Genomic DNA, 25,909 nt, shown 5'->3' with positions numbered 1-25,909 from the left:
CGGAAATTTTTTAAATAGTTTCATTTCGATCAAATAAAACAGCTTGATATTACAAAATATTGGTCATTTGAAGAAAATGTTTCTTAAAAACAAGGACAGTAAACTTTATGTTTAATTAAATATTTGGCAGTAGAACGATAAAATCAACAATTCTACTACCTTGATATAATTTTTGCTTCGGTTTACTCCTTTTGCGATCTAATGTGGATTTGAAAAGCTTATTAACAGGTTTTGATTTGTGTTACAAACAACTATAAAAACGCATCCAAATATATGTATAAAAGCAATGCTTGGATGCGTTTTTACAAATACAACCCACGTCAAACATAATAAGATTTTAAAAGTCATTTAATGACTTTGTAATGAAAGTTCGTTAAACAAATTTAGATTTTCGACATATTTGCTTGGGGTGTTACTTTCAATAAGTACTTTTATAAACGTCTTATAATAAGTACATTACTGCAGAAGTACAAGATTATTATTTGCTTGAAAAAGAAAATAACAAAATGTAAAAGAAAAAATTGCGATAGCAGTAACTAGAGGTTCTATCGGCTATTATTGCTTATCTTTCATGTTTACATGAAATTGGTAGAATGCAACACAAATATTTCTGATAGTTCATGCAGAAAATTGATAAACGGAGAAGATCGATTTCCGCCATGTTGACTTATTATTTAATATTGTCATGTTGGACATGTTGCAGTTTTCAGTTGCTCTACAAAAGGTTTCATAAAACTAGAGGCTCTAAAGAGACTGTGTCGCTCACCAAGGTCTATGTTCAGCTTCAACAATGGACACTCTCCAACATTGTAGACTAGAATAGAATTCCAGACATAAATCTCTTTTTTGTTGATCTGATAATTGTTTCTGTTTGCAGTTTCTCTTCATCTTCTTTAGTTTTTGCCCCAAACACAAGAGAGGATAAACAAATTGCCATTTAAGGGTAATCACTCCTATAAAGAGTCTTCTTACTATTCGACAAAATTTGACTTGTTAAGAGATCTTGACTTGCTGATCATTTTTGTTATCAAAAGCTTCTAACTATCTTTCATAATTTTCAAGATAATAGGCAAAAACGGCCAACATTGGTAAAACTCGTCATTAAAGAGCAAGAACTAAAAAATGAGTCGGCTAACGATTTCAACCCTTTTACGTATTTGTATCTCTTGTCTTGCTGATCATTTTCGTTATCAAAAGCTTCTATCTATATATATTATTGTTTTCAAGATAAAAGGCAGTAAATAAGGAGTCGACTGAAAATATTAGCCCTTAGACTAACTTGTAGATCTTATCTCACTGATCATTTTTGCTCTATTAAGTTTCTGTCTATCTATTATAATTTTCAAGATAAAAGGCAGAAATTAAAACGAATTTGGTAAAATTCGTCATTCAAGGGCAATAACTCCCAAAGGATGTTGACTGAAAGTTTTGACGTAATAAACAATAGGTAGAGCTCAACATTCTGAACATTTCTGACGACGACGACGACGACGGACTCCAAGTGATGAGAAAAGCTAACTTGGCCCTATTGGCCAGGTGAGCTAAAAATTGGAAACATTAACATCGACACCTCTGCTGGTGGACTATCAGTCCTCGAGGGTATCATCAGCTCAGTAGTCAGTACTTCGATTTTGACTGACATGATTTATAACAAAACCTTTCTAAAATTGTTCGTTTATAAATTTTGAAATTAAAAAGAAACTAAGGTTTCAACTCCCTCAGGCAAAGATAACCTTAGACGGATTTGGCTATTTTTTTAGGTACTTTTTTGTCATAAAGCTCTTTAACTGTTAAGTTTGTTATACATCCTTGGCTCTCAAATATTCGACTTTGAGGGTTCCTCATGAAGGTAAATCCAGACAAGCGCTTCGGACGCATGAAATTTATAACGTGTTGTTTTCATTTTTTTTATGGAAATAATCCCAATGAGGAGTCGACTGACAATTTAAGTCATGTTTAACCAGTAAAAGTTTTAGTCCTGATGATAAGTTTTGCTGTACAAAGTATCTCTTCATTTACCAAAATTTCTGCAAACAAGGAAAATTGTAACAAATCTTCCTTCAAGGCCAATAACGCCTATAAAAATGAATGTGTGTTTGTCATCTTCGACCATGTTGTCTTATTTGCAGATCATGTCCTGATGATTATGTTATGCTGTTTTCAGTTTTTTCTATTCCAAATTAAGTTAAAGAAAACACAAAAATAGTAAAATTCGTCTTGGTAATAACTTCTATAAGGGATTGAGTGACGATTTCAGACGTATTTGTAGATCTTGTCATACTGATAATTTTTTTATCATATTTTCCCTCTACCTACTATAGTTTCCGCATAATGTACGAAATTGTTTGAATTTGTCTTTCAAGGGCAATTATTCCTATAAGTAGTTTTTATTCATTTAACAGTCTTATTTGTAGATATTGTCCTCACGATAGTTTTTTAAGTTTACAATTTTTGTCTTTCTACTATAATTTCCACAAAAAAGTCTTAAAATACTATGAGGAATCGACTGACAATTTTGGCCACGTGATATTCATGGGTTTATACTAAGGATTTTATTTTAAAATGACATAACTGTATGCGGTTTCTATAGAAGCAGCCAAACATATTCCTAAAAATAAAGTCAATAAAAAGAAATAACGTACTCTTATGATTAAATTGTCCTGGTATAAATAAAATCAAAGTTAATATGAAATGTTTTTTTTTAATATACAGAAGGTCGACTGTTGATAAACACCCACGTAATAGATTATTGGTTAATTGTACTCATAATGAGATGAACCAATAAAAGTACTATCATGGCGATTTGTTGCTTTATTAAACAGGATATATAACGACAAAATACACATTGATCGTCATTCGATACAATCTGTTTACAACAGTACATCATTAAAACTATGAAGTTACAGGTACTATGCGTAGTTGGTTTTATTTGTGGCGTTAGTTGTATCAACCAAAATAATTTCAGGAAGTATTTAGGTTAGTTAAATCAAGCAGTTTTAATATTCAAATTACTATTTATTTTAATGTAATCTCCATATATTACTACAAAAGGAAAAAGAAAATAGAAAGGAAGCAATAACAATTCATCAGTCCAATCAAAATCTTTAACGAAAGGACAATGACAATAACTAAATATTTTCAGAAATTATTTAAGTAAGTTTTATCAAGCAATTTCATTATTCAAATTACTATGCAATTCAAAGTAATCTTCATATTCATATATTACTATATATTTAAAGAAAGAGAAGATAGGAAAGGTAATAACAATTCATCAGCCCAATCAAAATATGTAACACAATGACGATAACAATAACTAAATATTTTTAGAAAATATCAAGGCAAGCAATTTAAATATTCAAATTATTATGTATTTTAAAGTAATCTTTGGATATTATTGTAAAGATAAAAAGAAGATAGAAAGGAGACAATAACAATTCATCAGTCCAATCAAAATATTTGACGGAAGGACAATAACAATAACTAAATATTTTCAGAAAGTATTTAGGCAAGTTTTATCAAGCAATTTCAATCTTTAAACTACTTTGTATCTTAAAGTCATCTTTAAATATTAATATAAAAAAGAAAAAAAGAAGATAGATAGGAGGCAATAACAACTCATCAGTCCAATAAAAATGTGTAACGCAAGGACAATAGCAACAATAAAATATTTTAAGAATGTACCAAAGCAAGTTTTATCAAGCAATTTCAATATTCAAAGTACTATGTATTTTAAAGTAATATTCATATATTACTATAAGAAAGAAAAGGAAGACAGAAAGGAGACGATAACAATTTATCAGTCCAATCAAAATATGTAACCCAAGGACAATATAAATAATAAAATATTTTTAGGAAGTATTAAGGCAAATTTTATCAAGCAATTCCAATATTCATTTGACTATGTATTTTAGAAAAATCTTAAAATATTACTATAAAAAAAAAGAGGATAGAAAGGAGGCAATAACAATTTATAAGTCCAATCAAAATATTTAACGAAAGAAAAATCGCAATAAATAAATATTTTCAGAAAGTATTTAGGTAAGTTTTATCAAGCAATTTCAATATTCAAATTACTATGTATTTTAAAGTAATCTTTAAATATTACTATAGAAAGAAAAAGAAAACAGAAAAGCAGTTATAACAATTTATCAGTCCAATCACAATAGTTAACGCAAAGAAAATAACAACAACTAAATATTTTCAGAAAGTATTTGGGCAAGTTTCATCAAGCAATTTCAACATTCAAATTACTAAAGTAATCTTTATGTATTAATATCAAAAGAACGAGAAGACAGAGAGGGAGCAATAATAATTCATTAGGCCAAAAAAATAGTTAACGAAAGTAGAAACAATAAAAACTTAACACTAGCAACATAGAAAGTAATGACTCCATCTTTACCATCAGAACGTTTAATGTAATAACTATCTTGTGATCAGTAAAAAGTAAAATAACAAAAAAATATACCGAGCTCCAAAGAAAATTCAAAAAGGAAAGTCCTTTATTAAATGGAAAAATCAAATGCTCAAACACATCAAACGAATTAAAAACAACTGTAACTAATATCGTATATATTTGGACATATATATTCCGTATGTTTGCGCTGCTGGAATAATGCTCAACAGAAATGATAAGTTCAGAATGGTAAATTTGACATCATTTGTTTTGTCATAAATAAAACTCTCAACCTATCCTGATTGTCAATTTCTAGATGAAAGTCAAGATACTAAGCAGACGTAACTGTCACTGCAGTATTCTTATCTAAAGTTCGATCGAATAGATGAAGATAATGCAAAGTTTTAAAAAAAACTTTATTTTGACTACCAGGAAAATAAGAATCTACAAACGACCCGGTACGAACCCAAACAATTTTGCAAATTCTTGAACTTCCGGCACTCGAATTTTGTCTACTAGTACTTCTCGAACTACCGATAGCTTGAAAAAATATTTGATGGTCACTTCAAGTCTTAGTCCTCTTGTCAATACAGACCACCAAAGATTAACCAATCTGCAAAATTTGTACAAAGTCATGCAGTGGTGTGAATAATTAAGCGTCGATATAAGATATTGATTAAACATGTTGAAATGCCGTTCGTTTATAAAAACTATAATTATCACATTGGTTTCAACAAAAAAATAACCGTGATTTCCCAGTGAAATAAAAACCGATAATTTCACCTGTGAAATAAATCCGATAAATTCACTCCTGTGACGTCATACAACAATGGGTAATTTCAAGACGTTGTCGCTGACGTTGCATCAAAATAACTTTATTTCCGTTAAAAACCACATGGTCCATGTAATAAAAGGAATATCGAGGAATTCAAATATTGAAAAATATTCAACTCGTGACCAAACAACATGTGCGCACTCGTTGAATATTTTTGGTTTTTTTAATTCTTCGATTAGTTATTTATATATATATATATCACTACTATGATCTGTTAATTTATTCGGAATATGATTTGAAATGAAGTTTAATCAAAGTTTTCTATTGGGATTTTGATCACCTAATCGTTCTTAACTTTTTGAAAACAGCACATTTTTATCCACATTTTTTCTCTTTTTCCAGTGTCAAGACGACAATCAGTATTGGAAAGACATCATAAATATGATAAAGACAGCGGTAGTAAAGGTAATATGAGAAAAAAGTACAAATAAGCATTGGACATCAATCAGAGACCATGTTGATGATCAAGAATAGCAAAAGACTTGAATGTATTCAATTTGCATAGATGGTACAAATAATCACTTTGTATTGCTATCTCCAGTCAATTGTTTGGACATCTAATATATAAAAAGTCGCGTCAGTGATCGCAGATACCATAACCGACCAAAGTTTTAAAAAGAAATACACTTATGTATTCTTTAAGAACTTGTGTTGATATTTAGAATTTGGTGACCTCTAGATGTCTTCCAGTTGTTTGTGCTATTTGTGTCATTGTTTTACTCCATACATATCTTTAAAAGTCATAATGTTATTGTTGCATCGAGTCAGCATAACTGTTTTTAGTCGTTGTTACCTTTCCCCTTCGGACACTATCGAATGCTTTGTCAAACTGTCAGTTAATACAATTATCAACTCTGTTATTTTATACTCTTAAGAGACAAGCAAAAGATGTAAACTAGATAATCACTTCGTAGAAAACTAACGACTGAGCATCAAGGACCCTGCCAAAAACCGGGGTGATCTCGAGTGCTCTGGAAGGATAAGCAGATCCTGCCACACATGAGGCAATCGTTGTTTGGCACCCGTATTGAACAATCGCATAATAAGACTGTTTTCGTAAGATATAGAGTACAATAGCTGTATTAGGCAAAACTTTTCGGAAATTTGGGTCCTCAATGCTCTTCATCTTCCCACTTTATTTTGCCTTTCAATTTTTTTTATTCTAGCGTCACTTCTGAATCTTTTGTAGCCATAACGTGCGTCTCGAATACAAAATTACAAGCCAAATAACTTTGATGAATTGTTTTATCTTAACTCTTTGGCTTGTATTGCAAAAGTAAAATAACAAAAATACCGAACTCCAAGGAAAGTTCAAAACAGAAATTCCCTTATCAAATGGCAAAATCAAAAACTCAAACACATCAAACAAATGGAATACAACTGTCATATTCCTGACTTGGTACAGACATTTCCTTATGTGTAAAATGGTGGATTTAACCTGGTTCTATAGCTAGCTAAACCTCCGACTTGTATGACAGTTGTTTATAGTTCTGTTTTAAGACATAATTGGGCGCGCAACCCAAACAGACATTATAGGTTAATGTGACAATAATTTATATTTCAGTTGAATTGTTCTGTATGAAATTTATTAGAAATCCTTTAGGAAAAAGCTTTCATCTCATCCGATCTCTAGTAATAATTAGGTTTCATAAACTTTTTGAGCACATGTGTTCGATGTGTTGTACCTACAATATACTAACTTCAAAACATGGTATCTTGATTTCAATTCTTTATCCGAAATCTTTTTTTAAATATTTGAAACAGTATGCACGCTACTATTTGAAAGGAAGTTATCATTGAATATCAAATGCTAAATAATATTTGTTATCATGGCACCTTTTAAGTTTGTACATAAACAGCTTTTGACGACTTCAAACTGGAATATATTACAAATATGATGATTTTAACTATTTAATTGTAAATTACCAATTTCTCATCATTAACATATTCTCTGCGATATCTGATTTTACATACATATCTCGATTACTACATCATTTACTGTTTCACAGACCGGAGTTAAGTTTTCGGAAGAATAAAAAAAATAAAATACAACTATCATCAATAAAAGAGGACAAAGTCCCTATAAGTAACTTTATTTATTACAAAATTTCATAAAAAAATGATAATTTCTAATAGTATTACTTACAATATAAATAATTCTAAAATAATGAGTTATACAAGTAAATGGCTTCATGGTTTACACCTGTATCATTAATAAATAACTCGGTGTAAACAAAAAAAATCTTATTTATCGCACACTAGTGTTGAAAACGTCATGGGTTTTGCTCATTGTTAAAAGAGCCGTACTGTGACCTACACTTGCTAATTTTTATGTCATTAATTGGATTTCCAGTGGATAGTTGTCTCTTTGATAATCATACCAGATCTTCTTATGTTTATAATGATATAAGGAAGTGTTCCAGCAGTTGGTCATGCCTTTTATATACATATATATGGCATTATTATCAATGTAAACAAAGAAACTAAATTAATGCATAGGTATCGTTGATCTTGTGTTCAGGAGTTTTTTAAAATACTTTAAAAATCTACATAATAGACACTTTGGCGTGTTTACACCTTTCTTCACAAAACTCGGTATTACTTATCTGAACAATATGTATTCTAGACTGCAGGTGCTTAAACAATTTCTGAAATTCGGAAAGGTTCCCTATGCTGAACATGCAATCATACAATTCATATTTGACGTCAACATATAGTAATGTAAACAAAGGAACATTCTTAAAGTTTTAAGTTTATGTTCTTCACGCATTAATGATTGTTCCTGATAACTTACATATTATAAGTAGACAAGCGGGTATGCTACTAAGAACCTAGCGTTTCAATAATTTGCATCAATCATCACTAAGAGATTTATTCTAAAATCTCATTTGTTTTCCTATGTTTATTCAAATTATGAATTTTTTGCCTGTACCAAATCAGGAATATGACAGTTGTATTCAATTGTTCCGTTGATTAATAGCGTTGGATTATGTTAGTTTTAATAGACTTTCCCTTTTTGAATTTCACTTTGGTATTTTTGTTCTACGTCTTTATAACCCTATTTTAAACTAATCAATGTATCTTCTTCATGTTCGAAATGTGAATTTAATGCAGTTGGTACCATTGTGTTATTGTAAACGTATGATAAATAGGCACTAAAGAGGTTCATTTTGTTATGAAAACAAACAGAAGGAACTATAAGATATCAAAAACAGTATATTTTGGATTTGAAGCTCTAGGCTTACACAATTCAATGAAGTCCGCACAGACGATCTCGGAAGCAATCAAAACGCTTACAGACCGATTTATGATTAACTAATCTAACTTCAAAACCAGATTTCTTCACTGATTGCAGAAAACGATTAAAAGAAAATGGTGATTTCTGTATTCTTATTGCCTGATGACATTCTATTTCGGCCAAATTTTCTACATCTAGTTGAGAGGGCTTGTTTTCAAATCCAATTCAATTTATGTCTTCGAATTAAATATTGTTTAAACTAAACTAAGTAAACTATTTCTAATAGTTCTCATTACTATTGTGGTTAAAAATTATAGCAAACTTTATTGTCATAATTATCTTCAGAGAATGACGTATTCGACGATGATGAGGTAGTCACAATTACTTGTGGCGAAGGGGAAGTTATCAGTGTGGTTAATGCGAACTATGGTAGTCAGGCAAAACCTCGTAAACCGAGAAAAAATCGTTACCACGGAAAAGGACGTAAAGGCGGCAAACCTGGAAAAGACCTATGTAGCGACCCACAGTCCTTAGTCAAAGTGGAGGGCGAATGTAATGGGAAACAAACATGTGAATTTACAGTCAGTGACCTTTTTGATGAGGATGATTGTATAAACGAGGAAGAGCCTGAAGCAAGGTCATGGTCAAAGTACAGCAATGATATTCAACTCTGGTTGGATTACCAATGCATACCACGTAAGTTATAAAATGTTTAGATTAAACACGTGAAATAATCATCGTTTAACATCAAAGACTCCCCTATGATAACGCTCAAACGATTTATATTTCTAAATGTGAAGTTTTCAGATGTAGGTCATTTCCAATATGAAAACGGTAATTACGGTGTCGTTTTTTGATAAATAAATTATATGGAAATTGAAGTTTCTTTGTCACGAATGAATATGCAATTCAAATGTATCTTTAATAGGAAACAATGTACAAGAAAACATAAACAACATAAAATGCAAATGAGTTCGGGAACAGCCAATCAGCGGTTCAAACATCTTTCTTGACGAGAATAAATAAGAAGGAGAAGAAATAAAAACCAAAGATTTTTTGTAATTATCAATTTATTTATTTATTTGATGATAAACTATATCTTTCCAGATCCATGTTTGAACTTTTACTGTGCACATGGAGGTATCTGCGTTTTGATCGATATGATAGATTTGACCCCTCAATGTAATTGCATGAATGAGTGGACAGGTGCCAATTGTGACGGTATGTTTATTCAAAATATACATGGTTGTCTAGCGTTCAAATCTAAAAAAAAATAATATATTGTTCGCCCTTAAACGTTATCGTTTAATGTGATACCTTATACATGTTATAATGAAAAAAGGTTTTGTATTATAATGATTTCCGTCATATTATACAAACCATGTGTAACAATATCATCCTTTTAAGCTGTTTATTTTTACACACATTTTGTGTACTCGCGTCTTTTTTTTTGGAAAACCTTCAATTTTTGAATTTTTTTTTAACATTATGAAGGTAAAAGTTAATTTTCCTATTTAATGAACACACGAAAATAAAGTTAGTTCGCATACTGCTGGTAATTGATCGACAGTAGTGATAGTATACTCATAAAAGACATTTACGGAAACTAGGTTTATACCCAGAATTACACTTAAAGTTACGATTACAGTTGACAAAAAACTAGGAGTCCTCTCAAACTCAAAAAATATAACCCCAATTGAGATACATAGTAAAATGAAATGATATTTATTTTATCATGTAAATAAGTCTTCTCGACGACACATAATTGCAGAAACTTATGATCACAACAAATGAGAATCTCCACAAAGTCCCCAAAACTTTATTCTCTGATGGCGTGTTCAACCTCTACTCTATAGTGTGTAATATGTCTATCTAATTTTCTACACTTCCTCTGCATGTTCTGGGATTTGCCTTAGGTAAGGCGTCAATACTGGATATCTGTTAGGATATCAGTTATGATATATGTTGTCACCTAGCAAAAACAGCTCAGTCGGAAAAGGTAATTCTTGTCCTATATTTCTCATCAACATATATTGCTGATGCCAAAGAAATCCGCACTCAACATAACATATCCTGTCTTAGTTCAATATTACAACTTGAGTGTGAATGCAGTGATAATCCCTGTGTCCTGAGAAATACTGTTCCTGTGGTTCCGTTATCGGCCACAAACTTTCCGTCGATAGCCCTACTGCAAATGGCAGTTTGGCCACCCAGCTTGTAAGTTCTGCCAATCATCCAAAGAAGGCCAATAAATAAGACGGTTATATGTTTCTTGAAATAGGTATACATGTATGTGTTTCATCTTTGGTAGTCGAAACACTAACGTCAACTATTTCAGAAATCATATGATAAGACGGGTACGACTGTAACCATAACATAAATGAAGAATTCTGTTTCCCTGGGAAAGCTTATGATCCCGACCGGTTCTCTGTCTGAAGAGACCATTAACATCGGCTACAATTTGAAGTAATGTTTCAGGAGTTTCACCTATAAAAGGAATATCGTTTGCTTGCAAAACAAGTGAACACATCACTCCCATTCCAAAAGTATAAATCATTGCCTATGATATTTCCCTCCCTGATTGTATAAGATTGGCTTGTCGGTGGTCAAGCCCGTACTACCGCGTGGTTAGAATCAGGTGACGAATGAAATGTGTACCGTAACATCTGGTGGAGTCTGCATCAGGGCAGGTAATGCTGCCATTGTTAATCTGTGTTCTTCATCCATAATGGGGAAAATAAAATAAATGCACGAAATACACTTATCATTTATTTATTTTTCCGTATTAATATTTCCACCCGCTTTAAAAAAGCGGGCGGTATGTAGTAAATGGGAGTCGTACATCTTTTATACGATTACACTTTTATATCCACAACTTCTCCCTAACCGACTTAAATAGTTTTTTAACAATAACGTTTAAATCTTGCTAATTAATGTAAATGGTATTTTCCTACTGTTTGTGACGTTAACGATACATGTAGTACATATCGCGCTGGCGATTTTTTTTAAAATATCAGCTTATAATTTATTCCTAGTGAAATATAAAAATATCACATTATAAATGAAGTGTCATGTGTTTGATTCAGGTTCGGATCCAATTAATATTCGTGTGCATTCAGATATTTATACAAGCAAAGAGCATTAAAGTCAAGAATGATGTAATATAATTTTATTTGATAACATATAACCACTTTATTTCTAAAGAAATTTTAAAGAAATCATCGTTTAAAAAAATTGTTTGGCTTGCATTAATTCTAAAATTTGGTTCACAGACATCCGTGTACTTTAAAAGACAACCTGATTCCTTTAAAAATATTTAAACGAAATAATGATCAAAAGAAAAACGACGAAAATACAAACGAAATAGATATAAGAAGATGTGGTACGAGTGCCAATGAGACAACTCTCCATCCAAGTCAAAATTTATAAAAGTAAACCATTATAGGTCAAAGTACGGTCTTCAACACGGAGCCTTGGCTCACACCGAACAGCAAGCTATAAAGGGCCCCAAAAATTACTAGTGTTAAACCATTCAAACGGGAAAACCAACGGTCTAATCTATATAAAAAACGAGAAACGAGAAACACTTATGAACCACATCAACAAACGACAACTACTGAACATCAGATTCCTGACTTAGGACAGGTGCAAACAATTGCAGCGGGTTTAAACGTTTTCATGGTACCAAACCTTCATCCTTATCTGAAACAATAGTGTAACATCACAACATAGAAAGACACACTATAAAATATCAATTGAAATGGCTTCCCTCAATAAAAAGACATATTAACACCAGTGAACATACACTAAACAAATAAATTTGATCTATGATACAATAGGTCTACAAAAACTCCATAAAGCAACGTAGAGTTCATTTCTCCATGACGAAAAATAGGATAATTTGACAAACCACAATATAAATTGAATCAAGTTGACGGTAACGATAGTCCAATATTACCATTTTGCGCCTGACGGTAAAAGATATTTCAACTACCTTGAAAGATTTCCTTGATCACTTATTACAACACGGGCCCGTTAATGTAAAAGAAAAAAATCTAGACAAAAACAAACAAAAATAATATTAAACGTAAAAACCACGAAGAGCCACTAATCTGGCAAAAAGTTAAATCACAAAAATACTGAACTCCGAGGAAAATTCAAAACGGAAAGTCCCTAATCAAATGGCAAAATCAAAAGCACAAACACATCAAACGAATGGACAACAAGTGTTTCAAATTGGTCTGAGTTGTCTTTCAAAATGGTCCGAGCTGTCTTTAAATGTAGTCAGAGTTGTCTTTAAATTGGCTCGAATTGTCTTAGTCCGATTTGCCTGTGGTCCGAGTTGTCCTGATTCCTCCTCAAGCTGCCAAGATGCCATTTTTATCGATATTTCTTTGAAATCACGGTGTTTAACTATAGAAAAATATCATAGGAGTTAAGTCTCTGTTTTGAACCACGGTTCATATTTACACTTTGAAACGACCCAAGATTTAATTGATACCTTGTAAGTGTAATTGTAATACTAATCGTAGGTGTATAACAGTTTCCGCAAATGTCTAAAAGTGGCTGTAGATATAAAAGGAAAAAATATTAACTATACTGAATTGTCTTATTAGACAACCCATGCGAAGCAGACGCCAACCCATGTCCACAAAAAAGCACGTGTTCAATAAATAGTGATGGAAGTGTCAGTTGCTGTTGTGATGATGGATATACAGGAGATCGATGCGACGTATTAGGTTTGAATTTAAAACAGTTATTCTATTAACAAGTTGTTATATATTGGGCATGTTATATGTTACAAAACATTATGCATTTATGCTTTCTGGTTATAGATTATGGATCCGAAGTATATAGCAGCATGTTCCATTTAAATAGACATTTCATATATGTCGTTTCGTTTTAAAATTGATACAAAAAACGGATCTTTTCATAGACACCAGGTTTCTCATGAAATCAAGAATTTATACTCATCAGTGACGTTTGAATTGAAACAGCTGAAAAACTATAGACGATATTTATCGTACCGATATGTTATTGGAGCACATGCACAGCTACTTTTGGACAGATGAAATATTGACAGTGAAATAGTTTATTTCACAGTAAAGGTAGCTTATAGCATATAATATATTTAGACCCCTCTACTCAGAAATTTGTTTTGCATGCACACGTATAAAAATTGCGGTTTTTATCCAACGCAGTCATAGGTTTGAACGTTGTTTTCAATTTTGACTTGTTTATATATATGCTAGTCAAATGCGTTTTGTTAAAATATACTTTTTCACTTTTTTGGTCTTTTGGAAATTGTTGTTTGTGCTGTATTTAAACCCCTCTACAAAGAATTTGTTTTGCATGCACACGTATAAAAATTGCGGTTTTTATCCAACGCAATCATAGGTTTGAACGTTGTTTTCAATTTAGACTTGTATATATATATATTCGTCTAAACATCAGCCCAACAATGTTAGATCTGTAAATTTGCTTTCGCAAATATTTAGTTCTTCCCTCGCCGGGATTAAATATTTGCCAAAGCAAATTTACAGTTCTAACATTGTTGGGCTGGTGTTTAGACGAGTTGTATATACAGAATGTACACAGCCATGTATCACCATCACTGCTGGTGATCCGATGGATAAATCTGTTGTAGAGTTGTCACTGGTTCAGACGTACTTATATATAAATATATATATATATATATAAAATGACTGAATAATAGCCAACGATAAATCTTACGGGGCGATGGATCATATAAATATGATACAGTACACTACAAAATATAATATATAACCAGTCTAAAAGGGTACAACATCACCAAAAAATGACAATAAACGAACAAATGTTACTATAAATATTTCGGATAACAGATATCCTTCATCAGTATGAGCACGATGTAAAATGAATCAGATCAATCTATTCGGATTATTAAACTATAGCAATCTTGAATTATATACAATAAAAAGTGAAACAGTTTCACCCGAACATCATATGTAGAGACGCTAATAAATTTTTAAAATTTCCAAAAAACGACTCAAAGACATGCCTAAAATTAAAATAGTAATTAGAGATATGAATTGGCACAACTCTAAAATTCCAAAATGACGTAAGTTAAGATGTTACAACAACTGCGTGTAAATACATTCCCCCCCCCAAAAAAAAAAACAGCACTGATCGATATAAGCTGGTAAAATATGTCAAACAGAGGCTGCGTATTTATCATCCTAAATAAATAGCAGTTTTATAAAGAAAAGAAAAAATAATAGTAAATCTGGGCTAAGGTTAAGAAATTGGACGTGGATGCGTACTTGTACATCCCTGCCAAATGAAAAGAACCCTGGTATTTAAACTAGTAAAATTCAAAAAATTCCAAAAGAATCCTTAAAACTGTAAAAGTCAAGTATGGAAGCCGGAGTAACTGGAAACAAATGATGTCAGGAAAATGAGTGATGGTAGGGAAAATGAGTGACTCATTCTATGTTTTTTCATTTATGCCCTCTGGGGAAACTGTCCTTAGCTTTCTTATCCAAAACCTTTCCCATGCAAGTCTTTCGGCCCTTGACCAACAAAAGGGCCGAAAAACGGATCTTTTCATAGACACCAGGTTTCTCATGAAATCAAGAATTTATACTCATCAGTGACGTTTGAATTGAAACATCTAAAAAACTATCGACTTTCCCGAGCAAGTCTTTCGGCCCTTGACCAACAAAAGGGCCGAAAGACTTGCTCGGGAAAGGTTTTGGATAAGAAAGCTAAGGATCGTTACCCCAGAGAGAGCATAAATGAAAAAAGACTCATTTTCCCTACCATCACTCATTTTTTTGGGGAATGTATTTACACGCAGTTGTTGTAACATCTTAACTGACGTCATTTTGGAATTTTAGAGTTGTGCCAATTCATATCTCTAATTACTATTTTCATTTTAGGCATGTCTTTGAGTGGTTTTTTGGAAATTTTACAAATTTATTAGCGTCTCCACATATGATGTTCGGGTGAAACTGTTTCACTTTTTGTATTGTATATAATTCAAGATTGCTATAGTTTAATAATCAGAATAGATTGGTCTGATTCATTTTACATCGTGCTCATACTGATGAAGGATATCTGTTATCCGGAATATTTATAGTTACATTTGTTCGTTTATTGTCATTTTTTGGTGATGTTGTACCCTTTTAGACTGGTATATATATATATATATTATGTTTTGGTGTTATTATATACCAATGAGCCAACTATTCAACATACTGTAAATTCAGATATTATTACGAGGTTGTTATTAATGCGCATAATGCGACTTCATGAGTCGCAATGATAACAACGCTCATTCTATCTGATATATATATAGCTGTATGCAGAATTTCCTGAAATCGCAATAATTAATCTCGCTTATTTGCCTATCTTCAAAAATCGCAATTATGACTGCCAAGATTTTACAGTAGTCCAAGAGGAGTGGATTTACAATGTAGCGGATATGTTTGAAGTTATAACAAGTCATTTTATCATTTTATTTTATGGTAGTTGTGTTATTTTTCTTATTTATCACTGTTAACTAATATATTTAAAACATTTACTTTATTTGCTCTTTAGTGGATGCATGTACGGTAAATCCCTGTCAAAACGGTGGACAATGTTCCCTCGATAGCCAAGGACTTCCGGTCTGCACATGTGTGTCTAATTTCGACGGAATGCTTTGTGATGGTAATTACATTCATATATACTTGATAAAGAACATTAAATAAAATATTCAATTTAACAAAAACAATGTAGGAGAGTTTCGGAATAGACTAAAGTTAACTGCCTTTCAACTAAATAATTAATTCTATATATTTTTGTTTAATTCTAATTTTAACTTTAAACTTTTTTTTGTTAGTTTATGGGTAAAATGACCCCAAATTTGTGTAATGTTTTGTTAAATGTTTTGTGGTTCTAAATTCATTTAATTTTATCATATATTTTTTTAATTTTATCATAATTAATACAATACACAATTATTCTTTCAGTTAATTGTGATTTACCAACGACGACATGCCCTACAGATTTTACCGAGATACCCGCGGGTAGTGGGAATTGCTATTATACGTGCGACACAGAAACTGGTTGGCTTGGTGCAGTGGTATTGTATTGTATTTTTTTTTTTTTTTTTTTTTTTTTTTTTTTGTAGCCAGTGTACTTTTGAAACCATTTATAAGATTTCTATTTTAAATCACGATCTTAATATTAGAATAAAAAAGACCTACTTCGTGATTATGGATACAAAAATATTTTTCATTGTTATCTTTTGGGTATGCTCTATATTGATGTTTTCGGTTCAGCATATCATTCAAAACTTTATATTCTTTTGTATTTTCTTACTTATTTTATATGACGTTGTTTTAATTTTAATACTAGTATTTGAACACAATGAAATAATGATCATGTTTTACATAAAAGAATAATTTCTTATTTCGTTTAAGTTCGAGTGTCGAGCAAAAGACGCGTATCTTTGGAAACCTAATACTCAAACAGAGCTTACTGGCGTTGGTCAAGTTCTGGATGGAGGTAACGACACTGTTTTGACTGCTATTGATGCATATCTTAATTGATTGCAGAATATGGAAATGGTTTCATATCATTCGTCTGGTCTTGATTCTATTCTGATATATGTTCTTGTACAAGATACTATTAGTTACACAGTGTGCTAGTGACCTAATACGATATATATCGTATAAGGTCACTAGCTAGCACACTGTGTAACGAATTTATCTTAGACTAGTTGACTATCAAAGTGATCAAGTCTTCAGTATAAAGAACCTACTTCCATTGGTCTATATAAAACAAATGCCAACAATAACAATTTGTTAGCTTTTAAAGTGTTTTCTGCATTTATTTTCAATCGTTCATCATCAGTTTCTGCATTGGTTGTCCGTGCGAAACGTTTTACATTTTTCCTCAACGCCGTGTTGTTTTTATAAAGGGACGTAACACCACTACTAACCGTGTATTGAAATAAACCACGCCTACTAACCCGGCCCATATTAAATATACAGGGTCTACACGCGGTCGATTTTAACCAATCATATTCCTAGAAATGTATAGAAGGAAAGATAAGTGCATATATTGAACAGTCTACTAATTATATGGGATCTTATTTTTATTATTTACATATCATTAAAGAGGCGTTATATACCGCGGAGACACTCATAAGTCAATGAGAAACTAACAACGCCATGAAAAGTAAAAAACATTACGACGAAAAGACAAACAATATAAAAATAAGATTATCCACAAGAGTTTAATTGTCACCTTACAGCCTTCAAAAGTGAGCGAAATACATAACGTGTAGTCAGCTATAAATGACATATACATGACAAAATGTGAACAATTCGAACGAGAAAACTAACGGACTTATTCATGATTAAACAATTTTCGAAAAACGATTGTGACAGACATGAATCAACGACAACCCCTGGACAACAGGCTCAACAAACCACTACACGAAACACTAAAGACTGAGCATCACGAACCTCATCAGAAATTGGGGGTTATTTCATGTTCTCCGGACGGGAAGCAGGTACACTAGTGGCATGCGTCATAACTCAAGATATAAATAAATAAACATGTCATACAATGAGAACTGCAAAAACCCTACAAGGTGAGACAGAGAGAACAACTCCCGCCATGCATGCATCTCCATGTCATACGGTTTCAAAGTCATACTCAATAGTAATCGTCAAAAGTCAGGAAAAATAACAAACTGCTGTTATTGTAAAATGGACGATAACGGACAATTGTCATCAAAGGCAAAGTGAAATTGCTCTAGAAACTAATTGTATAATTGTAACAATCAACCAAATTGAGTAAGCAGGTTCAGAGCTCATGAAATGACCTGAAACCTTATCAAATTATGTTTTACTGAATACTTGACTGTGCTCCTGACACGAAAACTGCTCTAGAAGAACTATGAGGAAAAACGACTGAAATTGACACTACACAAGTGTCACAGTCACAACCACGAATGAATTGGGTGATCGATACGATTTGTCTGTGTCTAACTCGATCACTAGCGATATGTGAGGCCCCTCTTGGGGGTGGTGGTGGGGGGGGGGGGGGGGGGGGGGAGTAGGGGTTGAAGGGGGGATTCCAGTAATCACATAATCGCCTATTTTTGGCCAATATAATCACATAATCATTAAATATTTGCTTTGGTAATCAGAAATTAATGTTCTTTAGTAATCAAATAATAATAAACTGAAAGCTTGGTAATCATTATATAAAAACTTAAATGTAAAATATTTAATAACAAAAAAATCTGCAAAAGTTGTAAATGAAGTCTTCTCTGGCATGTCTAGCTCGTTTACTTCTTGAGGAAGCTTCTCCATCTCCTTCGGTTACACAGTATCACCTGCATCTTTTGCTGGTGGATGAATAGTTGTGTACAATTCTGATGTAAGAATAATTGTATCATCTTCCTCCTCATTCAACATCTTCAAGCTCTATTGTTCCTAAGGGAGCAACTTTGATTATTTGGGGTGGGGCAGGGATTTTTACCCCTAGTCAATGTTTTATATTTTTATGTTGTTTTGAAATATTGTTTTAAATATTTGGTCTAGTAATCAAATAATCACTGAAAAAAACGGCAAAGTAATCACATAATTAAAACCCCCATGAGGAGGCTCATATGTTGTCGTGGTCGTAGATCTATAGATAACGTTCCTGGTTTCGCTCTTTGGTGTTCAAGCGATGCCTTCAATTATTTTTCGTTTACCTGGATTTGTATTCCTCTGAACGCGTATATGAGATTATAGCATCTGTAATTAAGTTTGACTCTGATTTTGTAACTAAACCGACTCGGATCCTAAAGAGGTGCTAGCTTTCTCTGTAGCAGCATATAATGCAAGCGCATTATTCAAAAACCTTTTGGGGGGATTCGGTGGCCGAGTGGTCAAAGTAGTTACTACTGTAATCACTAGCCAGTCAACACTGAGGTTGTGAGTTCGAACCCCGCTCGTGCGGGTGCACTCGACTCCAATCTTAATTGACTAGGATTGTCAGTTTTCCTATCGAAGGTCTTTTTTTTTCCGGGCACTCCGGCTTCCTCCACCAATAAAAACTGGCCGCCACGAAATAGCCCAAAAGCGGTGCTTAAAAGTGGCGTTAAAACACCAAAAATCAAATCAAAAACCTTTTGCTGGTAACCTAAGCATCGTTTTTTTAAGAAATGTGAACCGTCGAATTTGCACACCAATGAAATTTGTTAGTATTAAACAGTTGACATTTAGAGAACATGGTGCCTTAACATATTAACACATTATATACTGTAATCTAATCACAATATTTGGTGAAACCCAAATGTTAACAAACATTGAGTCGACGTAACTGCTAATAGACATTTCGTGCCCGAAAAAAATCACGGCCCATTTATCAGCACCTAAGTGCTGACATGAAATATATATTTGATACGTCATTTTTTGTAAATTTACTGTTCATAAAAGTTAAAAATCAATCGAAATACTAAGTTTTTCTCCACATGTATGCATTACTGTCGCATGTTAGGTGAAGGTTAGGTGCCCCCAACATGTGGATCCCCGACACATTCTATGTCCCTGTCCCACGTCAGTAGGTTGTAATTCAGTGGTTGTCGTTTGGGCGTTTATTATATTTATATCGTTTATTGTTTTGTATATTGATTAGGTCGTTACTTTTTTCGTTAGAAGCGTTTAGCATTTGTCATGTCGGTGCCTTTTATATCTTAGGTAAACCTCTATATACTTGACTTTCTATAGCCTTGAAGCAATCAAAGGAAATAGTTTTTGTTTATAACATCAAACGAAATCAACATTATTATCATAGAAATCCATACATACTATTGCAGAATGTTTGTATGGCCCCGCAAGAAAGTTGTCGGTGCCATATAGTTTTACCCTTATCCGGCATTCCGCAACGTACAGTTATATGGACTTTTTTTCTAAACGCCTTCACATATTGAACTGATTTATAGTACGTGAATTAACTATGGTGAATTACAGACCGAGTTAACGTTTGGTTCTGCTCCGCTGATTTTTGCCGAAATTAAGGACTTTGGACTGAAAATTTCGTAAAAACAGTTATACGGACTTTCTTTCTCAAGTTTCCACTCCTACAGATGGCTTAAAGCTTTTTGTGACAGCGGGACCATTCGTGTCGTTCCGACACATCTAGTTTTTATTTTCTGCTATGCATGTCTTTCGCATTTAGTCTTTTTGCTCTCAAAAATCATCATGATATTATATTTCAATTGCATATAATGTAATATGGCTTGGAAAACTAAGGAATATGAAGCAATCTGAATCATAAAAATATTAGAGCTTAATGTATATGGTCATGTTATGCGATACTATTTGTGACAAAATTTTTAAATACTGACATAAAAAAAATAATGAATCTTCAGTCAAGAAACAGTCAACTATAATGCTAGAAATATCCCGATATTGTAAAAATATTGATATACTTTTTATCAATGTAAGCAAAATGAATCAGTTAAACATCTTCCACCCATTAGACATATAATTTGACACGCTGAATTCGCGTCTCGTCTGCATCAGATTTAGCATTGGGGCTAAAAAAAAAAAAAACAGATAGTAGGCCAGAAAAAGACAAATATTTGAAGACGATGTAAACTTTAAAATTCTAAAAGCTTGTAAAAAGATACTACAGTACTATGAAATCAAATTAATTCTGTATTTGGATTTTTCGACTTGTGATTCTTATTTTCCCTCCCAACAACGCGTTAACTGTATGCAATCATCATTTCTACCAAAACGGCAACTATATGAGACACAACATCATAAAAATGCTGCAACTATACACGATCCCGAATTCTAACAAAGCGGCGACTTTATGACACAAAAAGTTTTCATGTAGATGTAAACAGAAGATAAGTAATTAATATTTAGAAAAAAGTATACTGTTATATTCGAGGATTGGTTTGACCATTACAAAAAGACTGTTTTGTTATTTCAATTCCGGTTTTGTAAGATGGAAATCTTAAACAAATATCATGTATAATTGATGATAGTGAATGTTTGGACTTTAAATCAATAAAAATTACTTATTTACTGTTCACGTTGTAGCTGACAGATTTTGGACTGGTGCCTCAGATCAGACTGCTGAAAACTCACCTACCTTCGAACTTGGATCTTTAAGTGCATTATCTCTTACAGCTGGTGAGTCATTAGCTATCAGTTAGTCTAAGAAAGGGTGTGTAGTTATAGAAAAAAGGAGGTAAATGTATAAGGGGAAGTAACATAAGTTCGGGAATATCACCACAACTAACCGTGTACACAAATAATTTTACGAAAGTTCGATTATAAGAAATAAATATTCTCTCCAACGTCAAATTGGAAAACATTCTAAAATAGGAACAAAAATGAATTTAGAGATATGTATTCATGTTGATATAGATGCTGTGCTTATTGTGCTAAGATGGAATGGTGAGCATTTTGCTTCCAAATGTACACAATACAGATAGATAACATCGTAAGGTTCGCATTACGGGGCAGTCCCATCGTAAGTTGATCTTTCGTAAATTACTTAATACTGTAAGTTAACCGGAGCCCTTGGTCGTAAATACTATTTAAATTACTAGTACAACTATATATAATAATCCGTTTTAATTGATATTGAAAACGATGAAGATGTTGTACACGAATATTGTCCGGATTTGAACATTTGAAAAATAAAGATATTAAGAATTTCATTGTATCTTCCATCTTTTGTGAATGTGGATTAATTGTATGGTATCAACAAAATTACTTAAGGGCATACGATACAGTTTTGATCCCATAATGAAATTTTGATGAAAATTTGCATATAGGCTATTTTTTACCTGATTAAATCAAATATGTTATAAAAAATATACCATCATGTGCTACTTTTTGAGTAAATTGAGGTTGAAATTTCAGATATTTCCTCAAAACTCGGATTTGTGGACGTATTTTTCCTTTCAACAGAAATACATAACTTTTTTGTTTTAAAAGATAAACACAAGCTGTTTTTTGTTAAATTATATGTAATTTCTGTTTTATATTATGTTCTATAAATTAGTACATTTTATTTTTACAAATAACTCATATTTATCAAAGAGGGACGAAAGATACCAGAGGGACAGTCAAACTCATAGATCGAAAACAAACTGACAACGCCATGGCCAAAAATAAAAAGACAAACAGACAAATAATAGTACAGATGACACAACATAGAAAACTAAAGACTAAGCAACACGAACCCCACCAAAAACTGGGGGTGATCTCAGGTGCTCCGGAAGGGTAAGCAGATCCTGCTCCACATGTGTCACCCGTCGTGTTGCTTATGCATGCTATTACAAATCCGATAAATAGTCTAATTCGGTAGGTCACATTCGTGAAAAGGGAAGGGTATTGTAGTTACGACATAAGGAACATATCCGATATCATCTGTGAGAAGGTTATTTCATAACGGTCAACCAACTCGTGAAATTTACGAAGGGATGATATGTTCATGAATGTAGAAAAAAAAACGTCATTTTTTGCTGTATATTTATCAAATTAAAACAAATTGCACTATTGACTTTTTCATGAAAATTGGTACACATAATCTTCCTACGTAATGAAACCAAATGTCATTTTAAACAAGGGGGTCCATGAACTCGTTGACAAGTTCATCAGTTTGAATGATAAAAATCAGTCGAAAACTGCATCTTTTCCCGATAAGTCACAGTTTGACGTCGCGAAAATAACAATTTACGTTAGCAACGTCATTACCTCCCCTGTAACTGTATCGTATGCCCTTAAAGTAAGTTGTTGGTCGAGGGGGGATATTTACGTCCCTTCCTATCCTCACGTATCTATTTTGTTGGAATAGCTTTTATCTGGTCCAGCAAATTGGTTAGGGCTGTTCCAGATTAAAATACATAGGGGGACGGGAGGCACTCAAATCAATAAACTGTGGGTGGTAGCATTTTCTTTAGAATTTTGTAAGAAGCTTAAGTTATAAAGTGAAAATTTTATATTATGGGTGGTTGGGGGTCTAAAAGGTGCCTTCCCCCTTTATTTAACTTTATATTCAACATAGTCCGAAGTTTCTGGCAAGTGTTAGATAATTATCATATCTGGAGTGGTTTTTAAGGTGAGACAGGTTACAAATTTCCCCATTGTCATGATTGTAGAAAATGGGATGGTCAGCTCAACATTTTACGATATAATTAGGGACATACGATACAGTAGCAGGGGATTAAAGATTAGCACTCTTATTCGCAAAATGTCAATAACGTTATCATTATTACTGCGTGAGTTTGAAAACCTTTGATACGACATTTCAATCCTCCACTCCAAAATGTCCTTTTTTTTTTTTCTTTTTTTTTTTAATCCCGTGCCACCATAGTGATTAATTACACTTCGTTCTTACACTACACGATACATCACATCACTTAAATCGATCATATTTTTCAGATAGCAATGGTGTTAATTCAGACTGTGTGGCATATGAACCTGCAGGAGACGGGTTAATTTACAGAACATGTCATACTCAAAGAAAATGTGTTTGTGAGAAGCAGGTAAATATGTGCCTACGTTTTGTACTGTTATCTTCTGGAGTACATCGGTTTTTTTTTTGGTAAAAATACTTTTCTGCTGTTGATTGGCTTTTCGCCGCATCTGCGCAGAAAGACTATATCGCCGCGAAATTTGAGGTATGCTTGAAATAAGACAGCAATCGAACGACACAAATAGAACAGTACAATCTGGTGGTCTACAAAGAGTCTTGATAATTGCCATTACAATATGTCAAAATTTATATATCGCAATTACTGAATAAATTTTAGAAAACTGCCTTAAAAATCATATCTTAAGAAAGGGGGATACTTTTCTTAAGTCAACCCTACAATAAATTCTTAACTAAATCGTATAATTATTTTTTTTTATAAATATTGAGATCTTTTTTCCTTTTTGTAGATAGATTATTGTCGAACGTACAAGAATTGCTTTCAATAACATTCAGTTAATACATTTCTGTATCAGTGTAGATGAAAATGCATAAAAAAAAATAGCTCAGCTGTTCAGTTTTCAATTCATACACCATGCCCGATACTTTTGTACTTTTTATTTTCGACTACCTGGAAATTTCTGTATAATACATAGACAACAATTTGGGTATATAAAGGTACACAACTGTGATAACATGTCGCTAGTGTATTGAGGTACAGATATTGCATACACAACTGTGAAAACATGTCGCTAGTGTATTGAGGTACAAATGTATCGTACACAACTGTGAAAACATGTCGCTAGTGTATTGAGACACAGATATATCGTCCACAACTGTGAAAACATGTCGCTAGTGTTTTGAGACACAGATATATCGTACACATCTGTGAAAACATGTCGCTAGTGTATTGAGACACAGATATATCGTACACAACTGTGAAAACATGTCGCTAGTGTATTGAGACACAGATATATCGTACACAACTGTGAAAACATGTTGCTAGTGTATTGAGACACAGTATATCGTACACAACTGTGAAAACATGTCGCTAGTGTATTGAGAAACAGATATATCGTACCGGTCAACCAATTTGTGATGGTGATTGTTAAACTTAGGTAGTGTCGATTACAGTCATTTTCCTCATAACTCTGTCAAAACAGTTTCAACATATAGTACAGAAGTAAAATGTTCCCATTGGAGGAAACAATGGGGTATTTAAAACTCACCAGAAATAAAAACTATTACAGTTTTATTTTACATTTCAGATTCCCTGTTCAAGTCAAAACTAGCCAGAATCCATACCAGACCTTCCATGAACTTTCAAGTTGTTAGAAAACTCGTCTTCCTGTGTGATCCTCCCTATAGATAACTTCAGTAGTTATAATTGTTACTCATTGTTTTGTTCACTTGGTATTATCCATATGTAGAAGAAAATATGTTTATTATCATTCTGCCTTGTTTAATCATCCCTTTTTGTGTGCTTTAGTTATTTGGTTCGTACCTCCTATTTCTTAAATCAACACGCCTTTAGTTATAATTTTATTGACTTCTGATCTGTCTGTATATTGCAATGTTATAAGTTTTATAACCATTTGAAATTCAATAATCTAGGAATTTAATTGGGCTTACTATTTTTGAAATTTAACGCATTCCATTTTATGGGATATAATTCTTATTATCAATTTGGCTACATGGAGAATTACATGTATTTCTAGTGTTATATTCCTTAAGACACTATTGTTTGTATCTGTTTATTTCTATATCTGTAAAGAGGTATGAGAAAGTAATTCTAGGACGATATCGATCAATGTCCGAAGTTTAAAATGTTTAATGCAATAAAAAATGGAAACGGGGAAAGTGTCAAAGAGACTACAATCCGACCAAAGAGCAGAAAACAGCCTAGGCCACCAATGGGTCTTCAACGCAGCGAGAAAATCCGTGCCCGGAGGTGGGTTTCAGCTAGCTCCTCAAC

At 32.7% G+C, this 25,909-nt stretch overlaps 1 protein-coding gene across 1 annotated transcript; it reads left to right on the top strand.

The window, feature by feature from the left end:
• Positions 1-2,771: 2,771 nt before the first annotated feature.
• Positions 2,772-25,586, top strand: LOC127711618 (protein jagged-2-like). The gene is made up of 11 exons (XM_052217720.1): positions 2,772-2,976; positions 5,571-5,633; positions 8,812-9,162; positions 9,574-9,687; positions 13,083-13,205; positions 16,048-16,158; positions 16,461-16,573; positions 16,914-16,998; positions 21,549-21,641; positions 23,904-24,007; positions 25,203-25,586. Exons 1-11 carry the CDS (start codon positions 2,895-2,897, stop codon positions 25,224-25,226), a joined length of 1,263 nt encoding a protein of 420 aa, XP_052073680.1. The 5' UTR covers positions 2,772-2,894; the 3' UTR covers positions 25,227-25,586.
• Positions 25,587-25,909: the final 323 nt, after the last annotated feature.

The sequence above is a fragment of the Mytilus californianus genome, unplaced genomic scaffold (genome assembly GCF_021869535.1).
Source record: "Mytilus californianus isolate M0D057914Y unplaced genomic scaffold, xbMytCali1.0.p SCAF_8, whole genome shotgun sequence".
Taxonomy (NCBI): Eukaryota; Metazoa; Mollusca; class Bivalvia; order Mytilida; family Mytilidae; genus Mytilus; species Mytilus californianus.
This window is presented reverse-complemented; position numbering and strand designations above follow the sequence as displayed.

Excerpts from the sequence above, each read along its gene's own strand:
- LOC127711618 (XM_052217720.1), top strand. The coding sequence starts at position 2,895 with ATGAAGTTACAGGTACTATGCGTAGTTGGTTTTATTTGTGGCGTTAGT. Across the intron at positions 5,634-8,811 it reads TAAAGACAGCGGTAGTAAAG|AGAATGACGTATTCGACGAT; the intron begins GTAATATGAGAA and ends AATTATCTTCAG. Across the intron at positions 16,159-16,460 it reads CGACGGAATGCTTTGTGATG|TTAATTGTGATTTACCAACG; the intron begins GTAATTACATTC and ends TTATTCTTTCAG.